The sequence below is a fragment of the Hemicordylus capensis genome, chromosome 4, assembly GCF_027244095.1.
Source record: "Hemicordylus capensis ecotype Gifberg chromosome 4, rHemCap1.1.pri, whole genome shotgun sequence".
In the NCBI taxonomy this organism is placed as follows: Eukaryota; Metazoa; Chordata; class Lepidosauria; order Squamata; family Cordylidae; genus Hemicordylus; species Hemicordylus capensis.
The window spans coordinates 189,316,097-189,338,671 of record NC_069660.1 but is presented as its reverse complement, the minus strand read 5'-3'; the positions used below and the strand labels follow the sequence as shown (position 1 = coordinate 189,338,671).

Genomic DNA, 22,575 nt, shown 5'->3' with positions numbered 1-22,575 from the left:
TTTGCGTGACCATGCAAGTGGCTGCTGCACATTAGGCAGGTTACAATTTTGTTTAAAATTGCCCATTTATTTTGTGGGTTGGGTGGTAGGTAGCACCCATCATGCCCTACCACCCAATCCACTTTGATGTCCCTAGGAGCTACCCAAGAGGAATAATGGGGTGTTTTGACTTTCCCCATTGGTCCCTGTGGCTGAAACACTCGAAAGGTTTCAAGTTTTGTTTAGTCAAAACAACTGGGTTGACCGCTGTTTCGACCACGTGTTTGGGCCATTTTCATTTTGTTTTGAGCTCAAAACAAAATGCAAAATCTGTTTTGTGGACATCCCTACAGCATTCCTCACAATCATAGTGATGCTGGTTAAAGAGTTAAGTTGGATTGCTGAATCCCACGGAACTGGTTGTGAGAATGCAATTTCCCAGGCAGTCCTGGTCACACAGCTGTGGTTAAACTGCTTTGAACCAGGATAGATAACCAGGATCAGTTAATTAACTTAATCACTGAAAAGTTAAAATTATATGGGCTTGTCAATAGAATTTCTACTCCCCCTGGGCTATGATAATGCCAGGGTGATCCTTAAGCAGAGCATTATCGATATGGAACACCAGATAGATTTAGGCTGGGCATCAAGCTACAGGCGGTTTGCAGCAGTAAAGCCCTTGCAATTGCAAATACTAGCCAGCTACCTTTATTATCTAACATATCCAACCCACAGAAGAGTCCTGACACTAGCCCGGATGGATGTGATGCCCTCTGTAGTATTAGAGGGTAGGTTTAGGAGGGCCCTTTATTTGGAGAGATTGTGTCCTTGTGGGAATGGCGATGTTGAAACAGTTGGTCATGTGTTTTTGTATTGCTCTTTTTATCATGGTTTGCATCTTAGATTTATTGCTGCTTTTGTTTTGGGTCCCCCCCCCCTTGTCCTCTGCTAACTGAGGAAAGAGGTACCTTTTTAACGTGGTGATTCTCTTTATTTAGCAGGGGGAGAGTAACTGGCCCTATCCATCCCCAGCACAGTACTCCAGTGACTGTTGCTGGTGTCTATCTTATGTTTCCTTTTAGATTATGAGCCCTTTGGGGACAGGGATCCATCTTATTTATTTATTTGTTATTTCTCTATGTAAACCGTTTTGGAAACGTTTGTTGAAAAGTGGTATATAAATATTTGTTGTTGTTATTGTTTATAGATATCCAAATAACTCCGATGAGTTTTATATAAACTTATTTCTCTCTGATACATATACTGATGTCTCGTATCTGATAGCCAAATTCTGTACGGCTGCAATTAAGATCTGCACATGGTGTGTTGGAGATGGTTGATACAGGCTCTTAATTGTTTGTGTTGTTGTTATCTTATTCCATTTTATATTAATTTCATGTAATAGTTCTTAACTGTATATTTTATGTGTATACACACACACACACACACATTTGTGTCGATATTCACTTTAAATGACCCTCATGTCATAGATCTGTATATTGATCTATGATTGTAATAAACTGAATCTGAAATCAGGATCAGATCCAGGTTCTCTATCCTGGTTCAATGTGAATTAACCACAGTGGTTAATGTGCTGGCCTGGAGAAGGAAGGAAGTGAAGATAGATACAGAGGCGGATTTAGCCATGGACCTTGGGGACCAGGTCATTGGCCTCCTGCCTCCTGGGGGACCTCTGAATGATCGAGGGGCCTCCCAGAGCCCTGCTGCCCCACCTGCCGCTGAGTTGCCATGCCGCTGCCCAGCGCAGATATTGGTATCTCCAGCACCAAAGGGTGGGGGGTTGAGTGGCGAATGGGGCAGGCCTCCCCCTGCGGAGGCGGCCTGTCCAGTGAACACATCTGCACAGTGTGAATATGGAACATTGCATGCCAGTGATATAATGGTATGAGACGTTCCATATTTGCACGGTGCAGGCACTCCCACTGGACAGGCTGCCGCCACCACCACGCGGGAAAGTCTGCTCCGCTTGCTGCTAACTCCCCACCGGTGAAGATGGCAAATATTGGCGGGCAGCGGCGCAGTGGTGGGGCAGTGGTGGGATGGGTATGGTGCACGGGGCAGTGGCGAGGCTCTGGAGAGCCCCCCCCAATCAATTGGAGCGCCCTCCCCAGAGACAGGAGCAGCGGCAGTGGGGCAGCAGGAATTTATTTATTTTTATTAAGGTGGGCCTTGCAGAGGTGGGGCTCAGAAGCCCTTCAGGTCCAGGCTGCTTTTGGACCTAGATGCACCCCTGGATGGATGGATGGATGGATGGATAGATAGATAGATAGATAGCTAGATAGCTAGATAGATAGGAATTATGTGGTGGCTTTGTTACAACCCTCCTCCCCCATGTGTGCACTCCTGGGGGAGCAGAGTGCCTTGATTTAATTTTTTTTTTTTAAATGTAACTGTGCCTTGGGATGAAAAAAGTTCAGAAACACTGCTATATTCAGCTATGGAAGGACTTGCCACACATGGGTGGCATACCTTGACAAAATGCAAGAAAGCTAGCTGTGATGTCTGTTGTTATTTCTCCCGTGTCTGGAAAGTAGCAGTGTCCAGGTGCATCAAGTTAGCTCCTATCAAATATCTGACTTCATATGAAGACTGCCTTTTGAAAATGTACTAGTAGTGTTGACCCAAGATAAAGTAGCAGAAAACCAACAGAATTAGTCCATGGATTTGCAGGCCAAACATTTTCTTTCTTACTTTTTACAGTGTTCTGTGTTTTCGCTTCCAAGGCCTTTTATTTGATGGCATGAACAGCTCCTGCTCAGCAGATATTGGTATCTAGGGGCAACTTAAGATTTAAATTTTAAAGAAATTCATGTCTACTCGGGGGGGAAAAACACATTTCTTTGAAACTGGACATGTGATCATATTCCTGAATCAGACACATTTCCAGTCTTCCTCCTTCAGTGCTAAGATGCATTGGGTCACAAAGGAGAAATGTGGTGGTTATTTTTACTCCAGTCTTCACACAGTCAGAAGACTGCAAACTGGGGGACTTTCCAGACAGTCAATTGTCTAGAAAACCATTCAGCAACTAAATGTTGTTACTCACTGAGCATTCCTGTTCTGGTGTGGGGGCGGGGGGGGGAATCAGATTAGCAGGAGCCATACCTCTAGCTGCATACGCACCAACTGTTTCTGTTTCCCAGAGACAATTCATGTTTTCTGGAATCTTTTCCTGATAAGTCACTGTCACTATTTAGGGGCTCTTTTTGGTTCTTGGGGATGCCTTGTTCAGTGTTGTTCATGTGAGGTGCTAGCTGTCGATGTCTAGTTATCATTGTTGCTAGATGTAGATGTCAAGTTGTAGATGTATTGATGTAGATGTCCATCTATATCAATTGATGTAGGTGTATTGATGTAGATGTCCATCTACATGTATTGATGTAGATGTCGAGTTGCTAGATGTAGATGTTGAGTTATCATTCTTGAGGCTTCAGCTCCCTCCCTGGAGTCTCTAGCAATTCAGTCAAGTGGGTGGATGAGTGGGTGGGTCATGTCACGCCTGCATGTAAATAGGTGCACAGCACTAAGGCACTATGCAGCACACGGCATAAAGTAGGTGGAATCCAGTCTTCAGCAATGTGTAATAGTAGGTGGGGGGGGGCAGCAAGTCTTGGAATGAGAATTGCTTATTACCAGAATATCCCTATTTTTCCCCATGAAATGTTGGAGGGTGTTATTATAAAGTGTACATGGTTAGGTTTATCCACACACCAACCAGTGTTCCCTCTAACAGGGATTCCCAGATGTTGAGGCAGGTCTCACGATCCGTGAGACCCGCTTTTGTTAGAATTGCGGGGAGAGCGGACTAAGGGAGAGCTTTTGTTAGAACTGCGGGGAGAGCGGGCTGATTCCCCGCAGACGAATGGACAGGGAGCCCTGGGCGGCCGAATCAGCCGCCCACATGATGGCCGGCTCTGTGATGGAGCCGGCGGGGCCCCCGCAAGCCCCAGTATGCACTGTGCAAGTGTGCAGGGCATACTGGGGAGACCACCGAGCCGGGAGTCTACTCATGAGTAGGCGCGGTGCAAAGCCACGCTGCGGCTACTCACGATCCTAAAAAGCAGGTTTGCTGGACAGCTCGCTCTGCAAACCTGCTTTTTAGCAGGGGTTCTCGAGCGGGTTACCCGCTCAAGAACCACCGGGCTCGGCTGCAAGCCCGGTGGTTCTTACGACCAACAAAAATTGGGCTAGGCTCTCATAGCCCGACTTTTGTTGGTTGTGAGAATCGCCCCGTTGACTGCTACAACAAAGTCATTGCAGCTGGGGACTCTGGAAGTTGTAATCAACAACATCTGGGAATCCCTGTTAGAGGGAACACCGACACCAACCCTGTGAGATAGGTTAGGCTGAGGGAGAAGTGACTGGCCCAGAGTCACTTAGTCAGTTTCATGGCTGAAGGGGATTTGAATCCAGGTCTCCCTGGCCATAGTCCAATCGCTTTGGTAATTTGGTAATTTGGATGTGCTCTGCATCCACTTAATTACCTGCTTTCCATTTGTGGGATGCTTTAGTGGTAAGTTCACCACCCAGGATGCTTGGCCACATTTCCTTCACAGGCATCCTTTTTTCAGTGGTGAAATGTTGGATGGTAGATAAATACAAAATAATGAGGATTTGTCTGTGAGGGGCTTGTTTATGGTATCATGGGCACATCTAATAGGTGCCCATGACAGTAGCAAAGCCACCTCTCTCACATGTGCAGCAGTTGAGCTAGCTGGGGAAGGTTCAGGAATTGCTGCTAAACAGAAACTATAGTTCTCCCCCTCCCATTACATAACACTTTTCAATTTCTGCTGAAAAAAAAATTTGAGGCAGTGTGCTTCATCTGTGCTGTTTGGTGCACCACCATTAAAAACAGTTGATTGATTTTAATGGGTTTTTGAGTTATAAACGGCCTTGAGATTCCATTACTTTGGTGGTATAAAAATGTAATCAATACTACCTCATTCTCTACCCCAGGGTTTCTCAAACTTGGGTCCCCAGATGTTTTTGGACTACAACTCCCATAACCCCCAGCCACAAAAACCAAAGGCCATCGTAGTGAGCCCCTGGTGGCGCAGTGGTAAAACTGCCGCCCTGTAACCAGAAGGTTACAAGTTCGATCCTGACCAGGGGCTCAAGGTTGACTCAGCCTTCCATCCTTTCGAGGTCGGTAAAATGAGTACCCAGAATGTTGGGGGCAATATGCTAAATCATTGTAAACCGCTTAGAGAGCTTCGGCTATAGAGCGGTATATAAATGTAAGTGCTATTGCTATTGCTATTGCTATCGTAACTGGGGTGAAGGGAGTTGTAGTCTAGCACCGTCAGGAGTCCTAAGTTTGAGAATTCCTTCTTTACCACTCTTTCCCTGCAAAGTTTTTCTTTTGGAAGGAAGAATGATGTTTCTTCCTGCAGGGAAGACAAGAGTACTCGCCAATGCAAGTGATATCCATGCTAGTAAGAAATGCCTTTCCATCTAGAAAAGATCTAGGATACTATTTACCTATTTAGTAAATGTGATTTAGTTAAGCCAAGATAGATATAGGGGCTATTTTCACGATCAGGGAAAATCGGGCTAGGAAAGCCTAGCCTGATTTTCCCCGATCGTAAGAACCACCGGGCTCAGCTGCGAGCCCGGTGGTTCTCCAGCAGGTAACCCGCTTTGGTAGCCCTCCTCTTAGCCTGGGTTTATGGAGCGAGCGCTCTGCAAACCTGGGCTCTCTGCGGCTCCGTGCTGCGGCTACTCATGAGGAGACTCCCGGAGGGGCAGCGCCTCCCAGCTCCGGAGTATGCAGTATGCTTGCGCAGGGCATACTGGGGCTTCCGGGGGCCGCCCGGTCCCCAAGCTCCCCAGCCCCCACCGGCTCTGTCACGGAGCCAGCAATTGTGTGGGCAGCTGATACAGCCACCCAGGGCTTCTGCAGAGATCATCTGCGAGGAGAGCGGGCTTAGCCTGCTCTCTCCGCAGTTTCGGCAAAAGCAGGTCTCATTGATCATGAGACCTGTCTCTCTAACTTGTCATCTGCCTTGTTCAAAACTTCCCAGTTCTCTACAAAGCTAGTCAGATCAGATAGCAAATCTTCTATTTCCCTCTAGGTCTGCCAACTCTGACTTGCTATCCCTGGAGATCCTGCTCCCCATCACAATATTTTTCACAATATCAAGCCACTAAAATCTCCAGGATGGCTGACAACCCTACATTTGCTGCACACTGCAGTAGGGGAGAGAACTTTTGAAAGGTCTTATAACAGCACAGAAACAGCAAACATTTATGTACCACCCACACTGATGACTCTCCAGTACCACCTCCAAGTAGGGTTGCCATGTCCCCCAGAATTTAGGGAAGCCCCCAGATTTCAGCTCCTCCACCCGGCTGCTAAATTCCACCCAGATTTACATAGATTTCAAATGTGCCGTCCGGATTGCCCAAATTTTACTCTGGATCCAATCACATGGGAGGGCAGAGAAGGAGGGGAAAGGATACAAATCTGCCAAATAAATATATAAATTAAATGCAAATGAGTTGCCACATAATTTGCATAATTTGCCAATTAGGCCACCTGGATTTGGGAAGCTTGAATATGGCAACCCTACCTCCAAGTATCTGAAAAACTAACATTTGTACCTAGTCACTATATATATGTTGTTAGGGGTAGCCACTGGCAGCTGCTGGGCCAAATTCAGACCTCTGAGGAATCCCATCTGGCCCCACAATTGCCAAATCCAGAGACAAAAGAGAGGGGGCAAAGCAACAGGCTTTGCCAGTAGACCTTATGGGGTGGGGGATAAGGGTAAGAGCCTAGGCCCACCACTCTTTACTTCACAAAGTGGCTTCCAGCAAAACTAGTTGCTGATCAGGGGTTCAAATTCCAAGCTCAGCTAAAGCATATGAGGCCTTCAGGGAAGTGTCAAGATCAAACAGAAAATGAAGCAGCACTTCATGCCCTGCTACATCCATTTCATTGTAATGGAAGCATGAGCAGCAGAGCTGGTGCCAGCAAACATCCTGTTACTCCAAAGGAATGGCCACAGGCCCAGGACATTTTTCCAGAAGATTGTTTAAGAACTACATTGTGCCTTGATCAGTGAAATACCCGCGGCAACAGTGTTTGGCAATTTTCAAACCAAACACTAACAAGTAACAATTGATTCTCATTAGTTAACCCCCCCCCTCCACACATACCCCTTTTATTTATTTATTTTGGGGGGTCAGAGATTTCCTTAAAAGGTGTGGATTCTTTCCTGGATGTTTATTCAAAAGGTACGTTGAAGAATGAGGGCTACGCTCGGTCATTCTGTGCTTCCAACTGTTGGGGCAAGTGTCAGAAACAAACTCGGTGATAGATTAAACATCTCATGATTTCTTCCATGCTTATTCTTGTTTAGAAGGAGCAGCTAAGAAGGAGTCAGTGTGTAAGGACTGGAGCATATGGAGCGGGAGGGTGATCTTTTCCACCTGTGCCATTTTCCTGCCAAAAATCATCTCTCTGTAAAGCTGCTATTTGCTCCTGAAGTTGCCCTTTGCTGTAATGGCACTTTCCGGGGCAAATAGCAGTGTGATGGGGCAACTTTCAGTGGGAAGGTGATTCAGGAGAAAGAGTCAGATCTCCTCTCCTCACGTGCCATAATCCTAGTCTGGATCAGGGTCTCCACCACTTCTAAGGTAAAGTGTGCCATCAAGTCGACTTCGACTCCTGGCAGGCGCGGGCTGTGAACGCGCTTCCAGGGGGGGCGGGGGCGGCTTCTTTAAGTGTAAATGGAGCCGGTGCTCCGTGCTGCCCAGCAACCCCCGCGGTGGGGAATTGCCTCCACCACTCACCTGGCCGCCGGTGGTTGTCTTTGAAACCCCTCTTAGAAGAGGGTTTTACCATTGCCTCCCCACATGCAGTATGAAATGATGCCTTTCAGCATCTTCCTATATCGCTGCTGCCCGATATAGTACCAGTGGGGATTCAAACCGGCAACCATCTGCCTTGTTAGTCAAGCATTTCCCCACTGCATCACTTAAGGTGACTCCCACCACTACTTCTTCTACATAAAAACAAGCACAGGAGAAAGGTGTCATCTGGTTTGGTCCTTAGTGTTGCACTCACAGTTACTTGGGAAAGAAAGGTGAGTTTGTGAACAGGTCACTGCAAATCTGGGTTATTGAAAAGAAATTGGCTCTGCCCTCTAAACATTCTGCCCAGGCATTCTGGGTCAACCCAATGAGTCCATGTAGCTCAGCATTTTGTATCCCGACAGTGGCCAGCCAGATGATTTTGTGATGTTTATAAGCAAAACCTGATGGTGATAACTGCCCCAACTTCTAAAGGCAACTGATAATCAGAATGACTCTGGAAACTGAATTTGTGGTTTTAAGTCAGGGGTTGTAGGAGTGGCAAAGTCAGGCAAGTGATGCCCCTGTAAATTTACTTTACCTTAGCTATGTACTCTTTCACAACTGAACCATTCATTAATTTCAACAAAACCTTTGTCCCAGCTAACATATTCTGGATCAGGGCCCTGGTCACTAACAGGAGACTTGCAGAATTCTTATGTGAAAGGCTACAATGGCTGCTTTCTCATGAGCAGAATGATCACCGTTAAAGAGTTAACGGTGATCAGCAAGCCCCACATACTTCTGCACAATGAGGCGGGTCTCACGATCTGTGAGACCCGCTTTCTGCCAAACTGTGGGGAGAGCTGGCACAGATGACCGAGCAGGGAGCCCTGAGCTGCCAGATCGGCCGCCCACACGCTTGCCAGCTCTGTGACAGAGCCGGCGGCGGCTGGGGGGACCAGGGGCCACGCGGCCCCTGGAAGCCCCAGTATGCCCTGAGCGAGCATGCAGGGCATACTGGGGAGACCCCCAGAGCCGGGAGGCGGCTTTTCGCCTCCCAGTCGGGGGTCTACTCGTGAGTGGCTGCGGCGTGGAGCTGCACCGCAGCTACTCATGAGCAGATAGTTTGGGTTTGCGGAGCGCTCGCTCCGCAAACCCGGGCTAAAGGGTGGGCTACTTGAGCAGGTTAGCCACTCTATAACCACCCGGCTCACTTGCGAGCCCAGTGGTTCTTACGATTAACAAAAATCGGGCTAGGCTCTCCTAGCCCGATTTTTGTTAATCGTGAGAGTAGCCCCAGTGTGTTGTAAGAACCCAGAATTTCCAGGCAATCCCAGTTAAATTGCTGCTGTTACCAGCCCTTAACTGATAATCGGGATCAGATTCTGGTTAGCCATTCTAGTTAACTGCAGTGATTTAACTGGAATTGCCCAGAGATTCCAGGTACTCACGACACATTTAGCTTATTCACACAATTGAAAACTGTGTTCTACTGGGTTGGGGGGCTATGTGTACTCCCAATTTTCAATTTTGTGGCAGCAAGGTAAGAGGAAAACCTGGGTAGAAGTGGTTGTGTGGAAGCAAGGTAGGAGGTGGAGCTACCCAGGTTTTCCTCTTACCTTGCTTCCGCACAACTAAAAACTGAGAGCACACACAGCTCCCAAACCCGGGTAGAACACAAATTTTAATTGTGTAGATGACCTCATTCTGCGGGTGGCTCACCAATCGCAGTTAATTTTAACCACGATTGTTCTGCTCATAAGAATGCAGCCTAGATCAAGAGGTGCTTCACACATGTGTGAAGTGCCTGAGAGGGTTCTGTGGGGAGAGCAGGCTTAGCCTACTCTCCCTGCAGACGAGCAGCTGCTCGTAGCTGGGTGGCCGGATCGGACGCCCACATGACTGCCAGCTCTATCATGGAGCCAGCAGGGGCTGTGGGGATTGGGGGCCATGCGGCCCCCGGAAATTCCAGGATGCCCCACATGAGCGCATGGGGCATCCAGAGAGACCCCCCCCCAAGCCCAGGAGGCTGCTTGTAGCCTCCCAGCTGAGGGTCTACTCATGTGTCGCCACGCATCATGGCGATGCATGAGCAACGAAATGAGGTTAACAGAGCGCTCGCTCCGTTAACTTCTTTTAAGGGGAGGGGGGGGTAGGCGGGCTAGCCGCCTTGGGAGCACCAGGTGAGCCCGGTGGTTCCCGCGACAACTGGAAAGTGGGCTATGCTCCCTTGGCCCTCTTTCCAGTGATTGCGGGAATCACTTTCAATTCCTATTTGGTTTTGTCATCTGGAAAAATATGCACCTTGCATGTGATGTAGTAAAGCATGATCATGAAAGCAGATCCTATGATGGGAAAATAAAGGTGAAGGAATGGGGCTAGCACAAAGGAGGGTGAGGTTCCCAGTGGACCTCATTAGGTTTGGAGTACAAAATAAATAGACTATCATGGGTGTAGCTGTGGGGAATGGGGGCAAAATGTGCTACCAGGAAGGAAATCACAGGGCTTCTGTGGGTCATGCGAACAGAGCCTGGAGTTTATCCTTGTATCAGTTCTGAAGGAATATTCCTATTTAGGACTGAGTGGCCCATGACTTCCTTTTGTCATCATATGGCCTCTAGGAAGATCAAGTGAGTACTGCGACTGTGCTAAACCCAAACCTCAGTGTATGAGTGGTTCCATTTTTATGATTGATCAATGAAACAAAGAACAATTTTAACGATGACTCCTAAGCGTTATTTGACTTTTACATATTTTAAGGCAAACCATGTATTGCACTCATTAGATCAGAACTATGTAATCATTCAGTTAAGATGCATGTGCTTCTTTCTTTTTAAACAAATCTGTTCTAAATTTACATGTGTTATCTTTGGATATTCAAAGGTTGCATTCACTTCCTCATGAGACTGCCTGTTTGGCCTATGATATGAAAAGGGCCTTCAAGCTCAGTTAAGAGTTTGTAGAACTTTGGCTGGTATAATCTGACGTATTTTAAGCTTTGAGTGCTTGGATATCAGGGGGTCCAAAACAAGAACCTGATGATGACAGACCATCCCTATTTCCCCCCTGTAGATTTGGACTTTTGTGCTGGTTTGGACTTTGCATGTTTTCCCTGAGGGCAGTTCATATGCAGTCATACCTTCTACATTTTGATGGAGGCTGTGCTTCAGTTCCTGCTAAAGAAATAGGAACTGGGTGGTTCTCAAAATAGGACAGGACAAGTGTCCTAACCAAGTTCAGGAGGGCTGTGGGTGTGATGTGTGGGTGGGTGTTCAGTGATCATGTGCAAGACATCCTACCAAGCTGTTTCACAAGTTAGGAGGGAAAACCCTCCATACCCAACAGGGAGCCTTGCACATGATCTCTTCCCCCACCTCCTGCCTTGCTTTTTACAAGCATACAATTACAAAGTGGGAGCACAAGCAGCTCCCAAACTTGAGTAGGGCATTATTCCTACCCAAATAAGATAGTGTGAACTAGCCTTATCTTTAGATTCTGCTGACCTCAATAATTATAGGCAAATACCAAATTTACCATATGGGACAAAGTGCTTGAGAGACTGATGATCAGACAACTTTCGGTGTTCTTGGATGAAGCTCATCACCTAGATTCTTTTCAGTATGATTTTAGGTCTTTTGGACAAAGACTGCCTGGGCTGTCCCGGTTAACAGCCTTTCTGTGGATACTGGGCGAGTGTGACTCTGATGGTTCTCCTGGAGCTCTAGGCAGCTTGTAATACCATTGAGCATGGTAACATTTGAGATCTATCCAGGTTGGGAGTGGAGGTGACTATTTTGTAGAGGTTCTATTCCTTCCTGGAGAGCAGGTTCAGGTGGTGCTGGGAGGCTGCTGTTTCTCCCCAATGGGAAGTATTAGACAGAATTCCCCAAAGTTCAGTTTTGTCTCCCATGCTTTTTTAACATCTACATGAAGTCACAGGGAGAGGTTGTTCAAAAGTATGGAATGAGATATTTTCAGTATGCCGATGACACCCAGCTCTATTGCTCCTTTTCATCACATCCAGATGTGGTGGTTGCTTCCATGAAGAGTGTCCAGCAAATGTAATGGGCTCAATGAAACTTAGTCCTGACAAGTCTGAGATAATAATAGGAGATGCAGTGAACCAAGTAGTTAGGGGAAAGCCTGCTATGAATAGGATCAAACTGAGACTATTCTCACGATGGGGGGAAACCGGGCTAAGGGAGCCCAGCCCGGTTTTTCCCCATCGTGAGAACCACCGGGCTCGTGAGCAAGCCCAGTGGTTCAACGGTGGCTAGCCCACCAAAGCAGCCCTCCCCTTAAATGAGGTTAGCAGAGTGAGTGTTCCACTAACCCCGTTTTCCTGATCATGAGATGCCACGGTGTGGCTTCATGCTGTGGAGACTCATGAGGAGACCCTCGACCGGGAGGTTCCCCAAAGCCTCCTGGTATTGGCGGGGGGGCAGGGTCTTCTCAGAATGCCCCATGCACACGCACAGGGCATTCTTTGACTTCCGGGAGACAGGTGGCCCCCGATCCCTGCTGCCCCTACCGGCTCTGTGACAGAGCCAGTAATTGTGTGGGTGGCCCAAAATGCTCATGTACAGGGAAAGCGGGTCAAGCCTGTTCTCCCCACACAAGCCCTGAAGGCTCTTCACACTGCTTGTGTGGAGAGCCTCCCTGTATCCTAAGCAGGTTCTTATTTTGAGCATACCCTTAAACCTGACACTGCTGCTAGATTTTCAGATGGCAGCTTTGTTCTGAAGTGCTTTTATCAAGTTCAATTGATTCACCAGCTGCAAATGTTGCTGGAAGACAGAGACCTGGCTACTGTCAAGCATGCCTTGGTAACCTCTAGTAATGAACTTGTCAGGCCTCCCCACTGCTGACTGCAGCCACCCCAGGCCAGACCCAGGAGCAGTGACACAGAGGCCAACCTTACCAGGCAGAGGCAGAGACTCCCAGAGGAGAAGAAACACACCAGGTCCTACCTGAGTAGGTGGGCAGAGAGAGGACCAGGCCGAGATCTTGTGAGAACCTGAGATCTCCTGAGGCAGGATCTCAAACCCTCACGAGACCTGTTGTGACTCTGGAGAGGCATTTAAAGGGCGGGCCAGTTAAACAGATGGTGCTAACCTCCCCACTCTTCTTTGTGCTCCATTGCCTGCTGAGGTATAGCTCTACCTAACCATTTAGGGAGGACTGAGGGAGGCCGGGAGCCTCACAGCACTCTTTTGTGTGACTGCCTTTGAAAGTGACCTGGAAACTTACAACTGGTACAGAATGCCGCTCCCTGATTATTTACTAGTGTGAGTTGGTGAGAACATATTGCACCAATTCTGAAACATATACACTGGTTATCAATAGGTTTCCATGCCCCATTCAAGGTGCTAATTTTGATCTTTAAAGACCTAAAAGGCCAAGCCCTGACTATTTCACAAATTTCCTCCTCTCATATGGAAACACCCCAAGATTTTTAAATCTGCTGATGAAGCTTTGCTCCAAGCACCATCTTTCTAGGAGCTGAATTCACTTTAAGCAGGAGCAGAGCCTTCTCAGTTGTGGCTCTGGAACTGTAGAATGCACTCAAGAGAACCATCTCTGTTCTTCCTTGGTCTCATTTCTGAGACGAATGAAACATTTATTTCCCCAGGCATTTAGAATTTCAATTTATTTATTATTAATCATATTTTATAGCGCCTGTTATGTATATCTCTAGGCTTTTAAGCTTTTTGCAAAAAATAATTTATTTATTTATTGCAAAATTTTGCTTTTGAATTGTTTTACTAAATTGTGCTGTACATGTTAGACCTGTGCTTCGGCATGGCCAGAAAAGTTGTACCATCCCCTCAGTACCAAGAGGAATCTTCTGCTCCCAGCACAGCCACCTCCATGCAGTTCTGTTGCAAGGGGTTTCTTTTATGGGAAGCCAAGCCCTGTACCACCCCAGCGATGGCACTCAGGCAGGGCATGGTGGGAAGTGTGTGTGGGGAATGCTGGGAGGGGTAGTCCTTTAAAGCACGTTCCCCATGGAGGAGCAGTCTCCTCCCAGTACCAAGGGGATGATGCAACTTATTTGGATTTGGACATATAGAAGCACAATCCTACTTTATGCACTATATCTTTAAAATTGTGTTCTGGTATTGCAAAGCACGTAGGGATCATTTGTGTTAAACGGTGATACAGAAAAATAAATAAATAACTGAGGTCATTTTTCAGCTCATAGGAGAGAAAAAGAAAAGAGGATAGGTTAACATTCATCCTTAATACCTTCTACATGCTATTTAACTATAAACTTCAATTCCCACTTTTTATTTCACTATCCTACTCTTATTTCAATATTCCTCCTTCCATGGCTCATCTCTACCTTCTAAGCACAGAGCATAACGAACAGTTTTGTCGAAAGTTCATGTCACGCCACAGTACATCTGCACAATGAGAAAACCACCCTCATCTCACTTTTGCAACAGCCCAGAAAAGCATGATACAGACTGCCACTAAGCCAGCAGAATTCATTTGTTTTACCAACATATTATGCACATAGTTTCCTGAATGAGTTGGTTTTTGTAGAAGGTTTCCTGCAGCTCTTTCAATTGGAGCCCATTCACTGAAGCGGCAGCTTCTGCACCATGAAGGCAAGAACTGTGGTTGGCTGTGGGCTGACAAGGACCAAGCAAATACCTCAGGTAGGTTAACATGATGGTGATATCACTCTATAACTATCTCCAGTGACAAGTCACAGGCAGGCTATGGACCCTCTGGGAGCTAGGCCGGAGACATATCTGTGGGGAAAGACAGTGGGCCCAGAGTCTTACTGGCTCTTTGATTTCCTTCCCTCCTCTCCACTGTCGCTAGTCATTGCCCCTTCCTTCGACAAACTTCTCCTTCCTGTTAGCAGACTTTGGAGCTCTTCTCACAATCACAGAGAAGAGCTCCTTGGTGGTCTGTGGGGAGAGAGGGTTTGTCCGACCCTCCCCGCAGACAATCACTCACCCTTCCCTGGGTGGGCGGCTCACCTGGCAGCTCTGGCGGCCGGGTGCAGGGAAGCATCGCTGTGCCCCACTCCACCCCCTAGAGCCCAAGTAATGCACCCCCGTGACTGTGTGGTGTATTACTGGGATCCCCCCTCCCGCCGAGTGTGCCCGCCAACATGGTTTTTAAAAATGAGGCTAAGAGAACACTCGCTCCCTTAACCTCGTTTAACTAGGTGGCTACTTTGGCAGGTTTGCCGTCATGTAGTCAGCCGGAGTGGGGCCGATCCTGGTGGTTCACACGAGTGTGCAAAACCAGGCTGGGCTCCCTTAGCCCGGTTTTGCACGCTCGTCTGAATAGCCTCTTTGCAACAAAGCATACCACAGCTCCCCACCCTGCCTATTCCTCTTTTGCGTCTGGATTCTGCAAGCCACTCCCTCGTTCCTTGTACCTCCCAATCCTGCCTACATTTGTAATGCTATGTTTTTATCCCTCTCCCTCCCTCCCTCCTGGGAGCTCAGTGTGGCATACAAAGTTCTCTTCCCCTCTCCCCCTTTATTCTCCCAACAACCCTGTGGGCCAGGTTAGGCTGAGAAAACAACTAACCAAAGACTACCCAATGAGCATCATGACAGAGCAGGGACTGGGACTGGGGCTACAGTCTGACACACACTCCAGCAATTATACCACATTGTCTCTCACTCAACCCTCACTCTGCCTTCCTCTCTTGCCACACCTGCCTGGACTGCCTTTTGGAAACACTCAGTCTCAGTTTACCCTCTGGTTTTTCTTTGCCCTCTAATTAAACACCACAGTCTGACCAGCTTGCTGCAAAACAATCAATGCTGTGGAAATCCAGATCCTTCTACTTTACTGAGAATCCCTGCCCCCACAGAGGGTCATGGAATCCTTCTAGCCCATGACACCCAGCATTTAGTGGCCAAAAGTATGGTATTTTGGCTACCGTGGCCACTGACAAATCTCTCTCTCTACATATAACCAAGAGTAATTAACCTCAATAAATGTGCAATCACTAACACCTTAGATGTTTTTAAATTATTTAACTTTTATTACTGTTGCACCATTTATACAATTACATATAATTTCAATGCATCCATTGTACATTTTGCTTTTTCATTTTTTTTTCCAATGAGTGGTGTATTGGTGTCTGTGACACAGAATGGAAGAGAAACTGGAACTGCAATGAACGCAGACTTTTTTTTTTTCATTTTCACTGACCAATAAACAGAACTACAGGTGCACCCAACCACGGACATGCATTAAACTCGTCATGAGAAATCTAGGTAGGCTAAGTAGGATGACAATGCTTTTTAATTTTTTTTGTTTAACTCCCAAAAATATTTGGAGAGGAAGAAGAATAGGATTGGCATTGAGAAAAATGTGGACAGCTACGTGAGTTTTGTCTGAAAGTTGCCATTCATCCACTGCATAAAAAATACAAAATAATAAAGGCTGTAAATTTAAAAAAAAAAAAATAAACCACAGGAAATACTGCTTTCATAAAGATCTGATTGGTGTGGCACTGGCCCAGAGGGCAGAATCAATTACATAATCACTCCCAAACCCCATTAGAGAAAAAGAAGGAAGGAAAAGATCAAATACATCAGTGGAGTGCATTTACAGCAGTTCAGGTACAAAAAAGAGGTACTGCACTTTCAGACATCTGGGTTGTCTTCTTATTTTAATTACTGATTGTAATACAGGATTTTGCTTGTAAAGTTGGCAGAAAGTATATTAGATATTTCCCCCACAAAAATACTATTTGGATTCCCCTCCCCTTCCACAGGCACCACCCCTGCTCCCTCCCCGCTCCCTCAACTTAATGGGACAATCCATTATCTTATTTCTTTCCTTTTTTTTAAATTTTTCCTGGGCAATACATGTTGTTATTTCAATTCTGAAACAAGTTAGTAGAGCTGAAAAAAAGAAAATTAAAAAAAAAAAAGACACAGGTTGTTTTTAAGTGATTAAATTTTGTTTTGTTTTGCTTTGCTTCCCAATAGGTTGTCCAATTTAATCTTTCACTGCTATGGTTTGATCCGAATTATTCGCCGGAGCTTCAGATGATTTCACTTCCTCTGGTGGGGCTGCAGGCTCTGAGGCCTTCGGAGTAGAACTAGGTGTTTCTGTTGTTGCCGGGGTCTCCTTGGAAGAAGGCGCAGCCTCGCTGCTGCTAGGTTTTGAGTCTGAAGCTGGGGCCACTTCACTTTTAGTTTCTTGGGCTGCAGGTACTGCAGGAGCCTCAGTCTTTTTGGCTTCCCCTTCCTCTTTGCCCTTGTCATCTACTTTACTAGTAGCTGTGGCTTCTGAGGACTGGGAAGCTTTTGCATCGCTGCTGGGCTCAGAGGGTTTAGGCGCTTCGCTGCTGGCTGCAGGAGAAGCAGCTGAGCTCGGCTCCTCTGGCTTGGGCGCCTGCTGCTCCTGGTTCTTCGGCGGCTCTACTTTTGCATCAGCCGCAGTCTCCGGCTTCTCTGGCTCAGGCTTCTTGGGTTCTTCCTGGCTCGCTGCTTTCTCCTTCTCCCCTTCTTTGTCTTCCATCTGGTTAGCAGCCACCGGGGCCTCCGCGTCGCCCTTTTCCTCCTTGCTATTCTCCTTCCCCTCTGCGGTCTCCGTGGTGGTCTGCTGGCTCTGCTCGTTCTCTTTGGGAGCCTCCCCTTCCTCAGCAGCTGCCCCCTCAGCCTTCTTGTCTTTGTCTTTCACCTTTTCGTCGTTCACATTGTAGCCCTTCTTCTTCTTGCTCAGTTTGCCTCCCATGTTGGAGCTCTGAAAAGGAGAAAGGGGAGAGGGTTACCCCAAAGTGCCACCACCTCACATCACCGAGGACAACAAACATTAAATGAGTTTATTCTTCACAAACAAAAACGGTGGAGCAGTACTGGGATTTGCTATAGGAAGGGAAATAGGGATTTGACAACTGGAGACTGAGGGTACCACACTTTTTTTGGTTTTATACTGTCTTGGCTTCCCTCAAAGAAGTTTGTGTTTTAAAGGGAGTGCTGAGAGTTTTCTGTTAAAGAGATGCCTACCCCTCCCCTTACTACTTTTTCCAGAGTTCCTTGAGGAGAGGCCGTGATGGCGGAACAAAATCTCTAGTGTACACATGCCCTTAGCAAATAGCATGATCTACTTCAAAATGTATGCTCTGCTCAGATGCCTCTCTTGGAGGGTGCTTCCTATTCAATTTGTCCACATGCCATTCAAAGCATCATATCATAAGGAGGAAACTAATATTCTCCTTCAAATGCCAGCAGGAATAGTAAGAGGAACTACTTTTTTTTTCCCCTAGCCACAACTGTATACAATTACATTTGTGCAGAGACGTGCACCTCCCTTTCCTCTTGCCATCTCCTGATAGGGCTGGGGAAGACACAAAAGGTTGTTGCCAGTTACTGAGCTAGACTGACCAATGGATTCCCTCAGTGGCAACTTCCTATGGTCCCAAGTAACACAGAATCTCTGTCTTTCAGCAGTTTTAAAACCAATTTTATTTCCTTGCAAATAAAACCATGGGCATTTTAAAAAACTATATCATGATTTAAATGTAGTAGGAAACTTGGATGCCAAAGGAAACTGATTTGTAGACCAAGTCCAGCCCCCAGATCACCAATGGCCAGCCATTTTCTAGATAATTCCAGTCCACCTAATGGCGCAGCAGGGAAGTAACTTGCCTAGGGAGCAAGAGGTTGCTGGTTCAAATCTCTGCTGGTATGTTTCCCAGACTATGGGAAACACCTATATAGGGCAGCAGAGATACAGAAAGGTGCTGAAAGGCATCATCTCATACTGCACGGGAGGAGGCAATGGTAAACCCCTCCTGTATTCTACCAAAGAAAACCACAGGGCTCTGTAATTGCCAGGAGTCGACGCCAACTCAATGGCACAATCTATATTCCTTTATAAAGCAGCAGAGATTTGAATTAAATGCTTCAAGCAGGGAGGAGAGCTGATCTTGTGGTAGCAAGCATAACTTGTCCTCTTAGCTAAGCAGGGTCTGCCCTGGTTGCATATGAATGGGAGACTTGATGTGTGAGCACTGTAAGATATTCCCTTCAGGGGATGGAACCACTCTGGGAAGAGCAGAAGGTTCCAAGTTCAAGTTTCAAGTTCCCTCCCTGGCTTCTCCAAGACAGGGCTGAGAGAGATTCCTGCCTGCAACCTTGGAGAAGCCGCTGCCAGTCTGTGTAGACAATGCTGAGCTAGATGGACCAATGGTCTGACTCAGAATATGGCTGCTTCCTATGTTCCTCAAACCACTTATCCTGCCCAATAGCTCCTAGGTAGCAGCTTGGGTCTTCCAGAGGAAGAGATATAAGGATAACAGCTTTCAAGGAAGTAATTGAATAGTACAGTGGAATCAAAATGGGCCCCACACGGGCCACAAGAAAGAACAGCAATCCCACTTTGGTCTGGAACACAGTCATTGAAGCCTAATGACATTAGAGCCAGCCCAGTTCTCACAACGCGCACATGTAGGTCACTGTGTATTGCTCTAATGCTTATTATATAAAGAAAACAAAGTTTTCATGCCCATCCAGTCACATTGCACTTCAGAGCAATTTTGCAAATCAGCAGGAACAAAGATTTAAACAATAGCAAGCGCTATATTTGCTTCCAGATAGCCAATCCCCAATTAAGCCTCCATTTGTTTGCCTGGCAATGCTCAGATAACACAAACACGCTTTTGTTTGATGTGCCTCTTTCACTCTTTCAAGTTCTTGCTTTTTACATGACTTGCAAAATGCTTGTCATTAGGACTGGGTCTGGGGAAGGCTACGCATATATTTTTGTGCCACAACTGAAGGGGGCATAAAATGTCTTGGCCCAGCTACCCTACAGGGCCCCTGTCAGTAAAGTCTAGAAAACTCTGCCACCTCTACAGTGGGGTACCCAAGTGCACGACTCTGTTATTTCCCATAGGAGTAAATGGCAACCATACACTTATCTGAAATAAAGGGCCACTTAGGGTGGGGCATGACTGAGGTGACAGCCAAATTTGCCCCGCTTTCAAAACCAGTGTTCAGGGTTAGTTCCCAGTTTCATCCCCACCAGATCTGTGTCCCCAACAGTATCCATTCACTTATTTATTTAAAGGATTCTGGAACATCCAACCCTCCAGCCAGTTCTCATGGCTAATAACAATCACCCATCGAACTCAATGGCTCTCCCTGAGATATCTGGGATAAATTGAAAAGACTGCCTTCTGAAACAACTGTGGAAAGGGACAACGATGTCTAGTATCATTTCACAGTGGGAAGGAGGGGTATAGGTCAGAAGCAGCATGCGGCCTGTCTAGTGCCATTTCCCAAGTGATGTTAGAGCAGGCCTGCTCAGATTAGGCCCCCCCCATCTGTTTTTGGACTACATCTCCTATAACCCCCAACCACAGAGGCCAATAGCCAGGGATTAAGGGAGTTGTAGGCCAACATCTGCAGGAGGACCGAAGTTGAGCAGGCCTGGGTTAGAGGGAGCGATGCTGCCCAGGCCAAAAGCAACTCAGGATGTTCTTCTTTGTGACCTGACAGGCGCCCACAAAACAAGGTACAAACATTCTGGAACACATGCTGCTGTTCTTTAAGGCAGCTCACTGAACATGGTAAATGCCCCCGCCTTCCCTGCATTAATTTTTGGAAGCAGTCACCTTGTGGCTTGAGGCCATCACATCCTGAGTCTCCTGGCTCACCCAGCTGCTGCCAGGAGAGTAAAACCAGGGCATCAAGACTTGTAAAATGATGGCCACGATCCACATAGTAGCCATTTCCAAACATTGCGGGGCGGGCGGGGGGGATCAACCACCATGAAGACTCCATTTTAAACAGCACCTCCATGACTAAGATCATATATGCCTCTCTCCTAATTATGACCATGAGTCTCATTAACTTGTAGTAGCTGTAATAATAGATGTATGAAGCTGCCTTATACTGTGTCAGACCACTGGTCCATCTAGCCCAATGTGATTGCTCTGACTGAACGCAGCACTATCTAAGGCAGGGATGTACAAATGTAGTCCTCCAGCTGTTTTTGGCCTGCAATTTCCATCATCCCTGGCTACTGGCCACTGTAACTGGGCATGATGGGAGTTGTAGGCCAAAAACAGCTGAAGGCCCAGAGTTGGACACCCTGGTTCTAAGGTCTCAAGCAGAGAAGGGGTGGGACAGTAGTAAACCGACGAAATATGTCACCTGGTCAACTGGCTGGCTGTTATTCGACCAAATATCCTCTCTAATAAAACGCTTGGTGTCCGTCCGTGGACGGACACCAAGCGTGCGTTCGTGCCTGCCTGTTCTGGGCATGTGCCAAGCGCATGCCCAGAACAGAGCAGGGGAGTGACGAACAGCAGGACCCGGCAGCCATGTTGGGCTGCCAGAAGCGGCCGGCCCGAAGAAGTCGGTGAAGCCCGGCCGAGGTGGTGGCGGAACCACCGCCGAGGCCTGGCGGCGGCAACAAGGACTGGCAGCTGGGGACGGGCGGCACTATGGACGGGCAGCACTAAGGACGGGCGGCACTATGGGCGGCTGGGGCGTCACACAGACCAGTCGCGGGGAGCAGAGAAACAACGGTGGCGGCCCCGAGAGGCGGCGGGGGAAACTGGACGAGGCGGCGGCGGAGCCGCTGCTTCGGCCATGAGCTGCGGCGCGGCCGAGACAAGGCCGAAGCGCCCAGAAGCAGCGGACCCAGCAGCGAGGGAAACAAATAAAACTAAGACCGAGCTGGGGGACGGGGAAGCCGGGTGAGGTGGCGGCAAAGCCGCTACCGAGGCCTGGCCGCGCCGCAGCTCCCGCCCTCCCAGCTGCCCAAAATCACCTTCCCCGCTCCCCCCCAAAAGATTCCAGGCCAAAAACGCCCTTGAGAATTGCGCCGCCCCCGACTACCGCCCTCCCGCCCACCCAGCTGCCCAAACCCACCTTACCCACTCCAGCCCGCGGCAATCGGGCAAACAGAAAACATAATTTTCAAAGTAGAAGTGTGGAGCATGCGAAAAGAGCTCCTCCGTGTGCTAAGCCTCTGCCCAAACTGCCGCTATGGACGCGAAGGACGCCTATTGCGTCCTTCGCGTCCATTGCAACAGTATGGGCAGCAGCATACCACAGAGAGGAGCTCTTTTCGCATGCTCCACACTTCTACTTTGAAAATTATGCTTAATTTTCGCCTGATTGCCGCGGGATGGATCGGCGCCAGCAGAAAGCCAGAGAGACAGTGCCGGAAACTACAAAACATTAAAAAAAAAAAAAAAAAAAAACCAGTTACAATAAGCACTACAGAAATAGTAACAAAAAGTTACACAAAGCACAACACACACCCAGGAGACAACACTATGCAAAAAACCCCACACAGACTGGAGCAGCGGATAAAGACGGCAGAGAAAGCTAGCGCCCGTTATCATAACGGGCTTAAAAATACTAGCAGTCAAATATTCTATGAAGTCAGGAGTATTTTTGTTTAAGTGGCATCCTACCAGAGGTGAGCTGGTCTTGTGGTAACAAGCATGACTTGTCCCCTTAGCTAAGCAGGGTCTGCCCTGGTTGCATCTGAATGGGAGGCCACATGTGAGCACTGTAAGATATTCCCCTCAGGGGTGGAGCCGCTCTGGGAAGAGCTGGTTCCAAGTTCCCTCCCTGGCATCTCCAAGGCAGGGCTGAGAGAGATTCCTGCCTGCAACCTTGGAGAAGCCGCTGCCAGTCTATGTAGACAGTACTAAGCTAGATGGGCCTATGGTCTGACTCCGTATATGGCAGCTTCCTATGTACCTTTTTCATTACATCACAGGCTATTTAATAGCCATGGCAGAAGTGGGGGCTCCCT

The 22,575-nt window shown here is 47.6% G+C and overlaps 1 protein-coding gene across 2 annotated transcripts in view; it reads right to left on the bottom strand.

The window, feature by feature from the left end:
- Positions 1 to 15,800: 15,800 nt before the first annotated feature.
- The window catches only part of BASP1 (brain abundant membrane attached signal protein 1), an 89,599-nt gene continuing 82,824 nt past the window's right edge, over positions 15,801 to 22,575 (bottom strand). For both annotated transcript variants that reach the window (XM_053248536.1, XM_053248535.1), the window contains exon 2: positions 15,801 to 17,538. In XM_053248536.1, the coding sequence (XP_053104511.1) occupies positions 16,789 to 17,529 (741 nt within the window). In that variant the 5' untranslated portion in view covers positions 17,530 to 17,538 and the 3' untranslated portion in view covers positions 15,801 to 16,788. The remainder of the gene's footprint in view (positions 17,539 to 22,575) is intronic.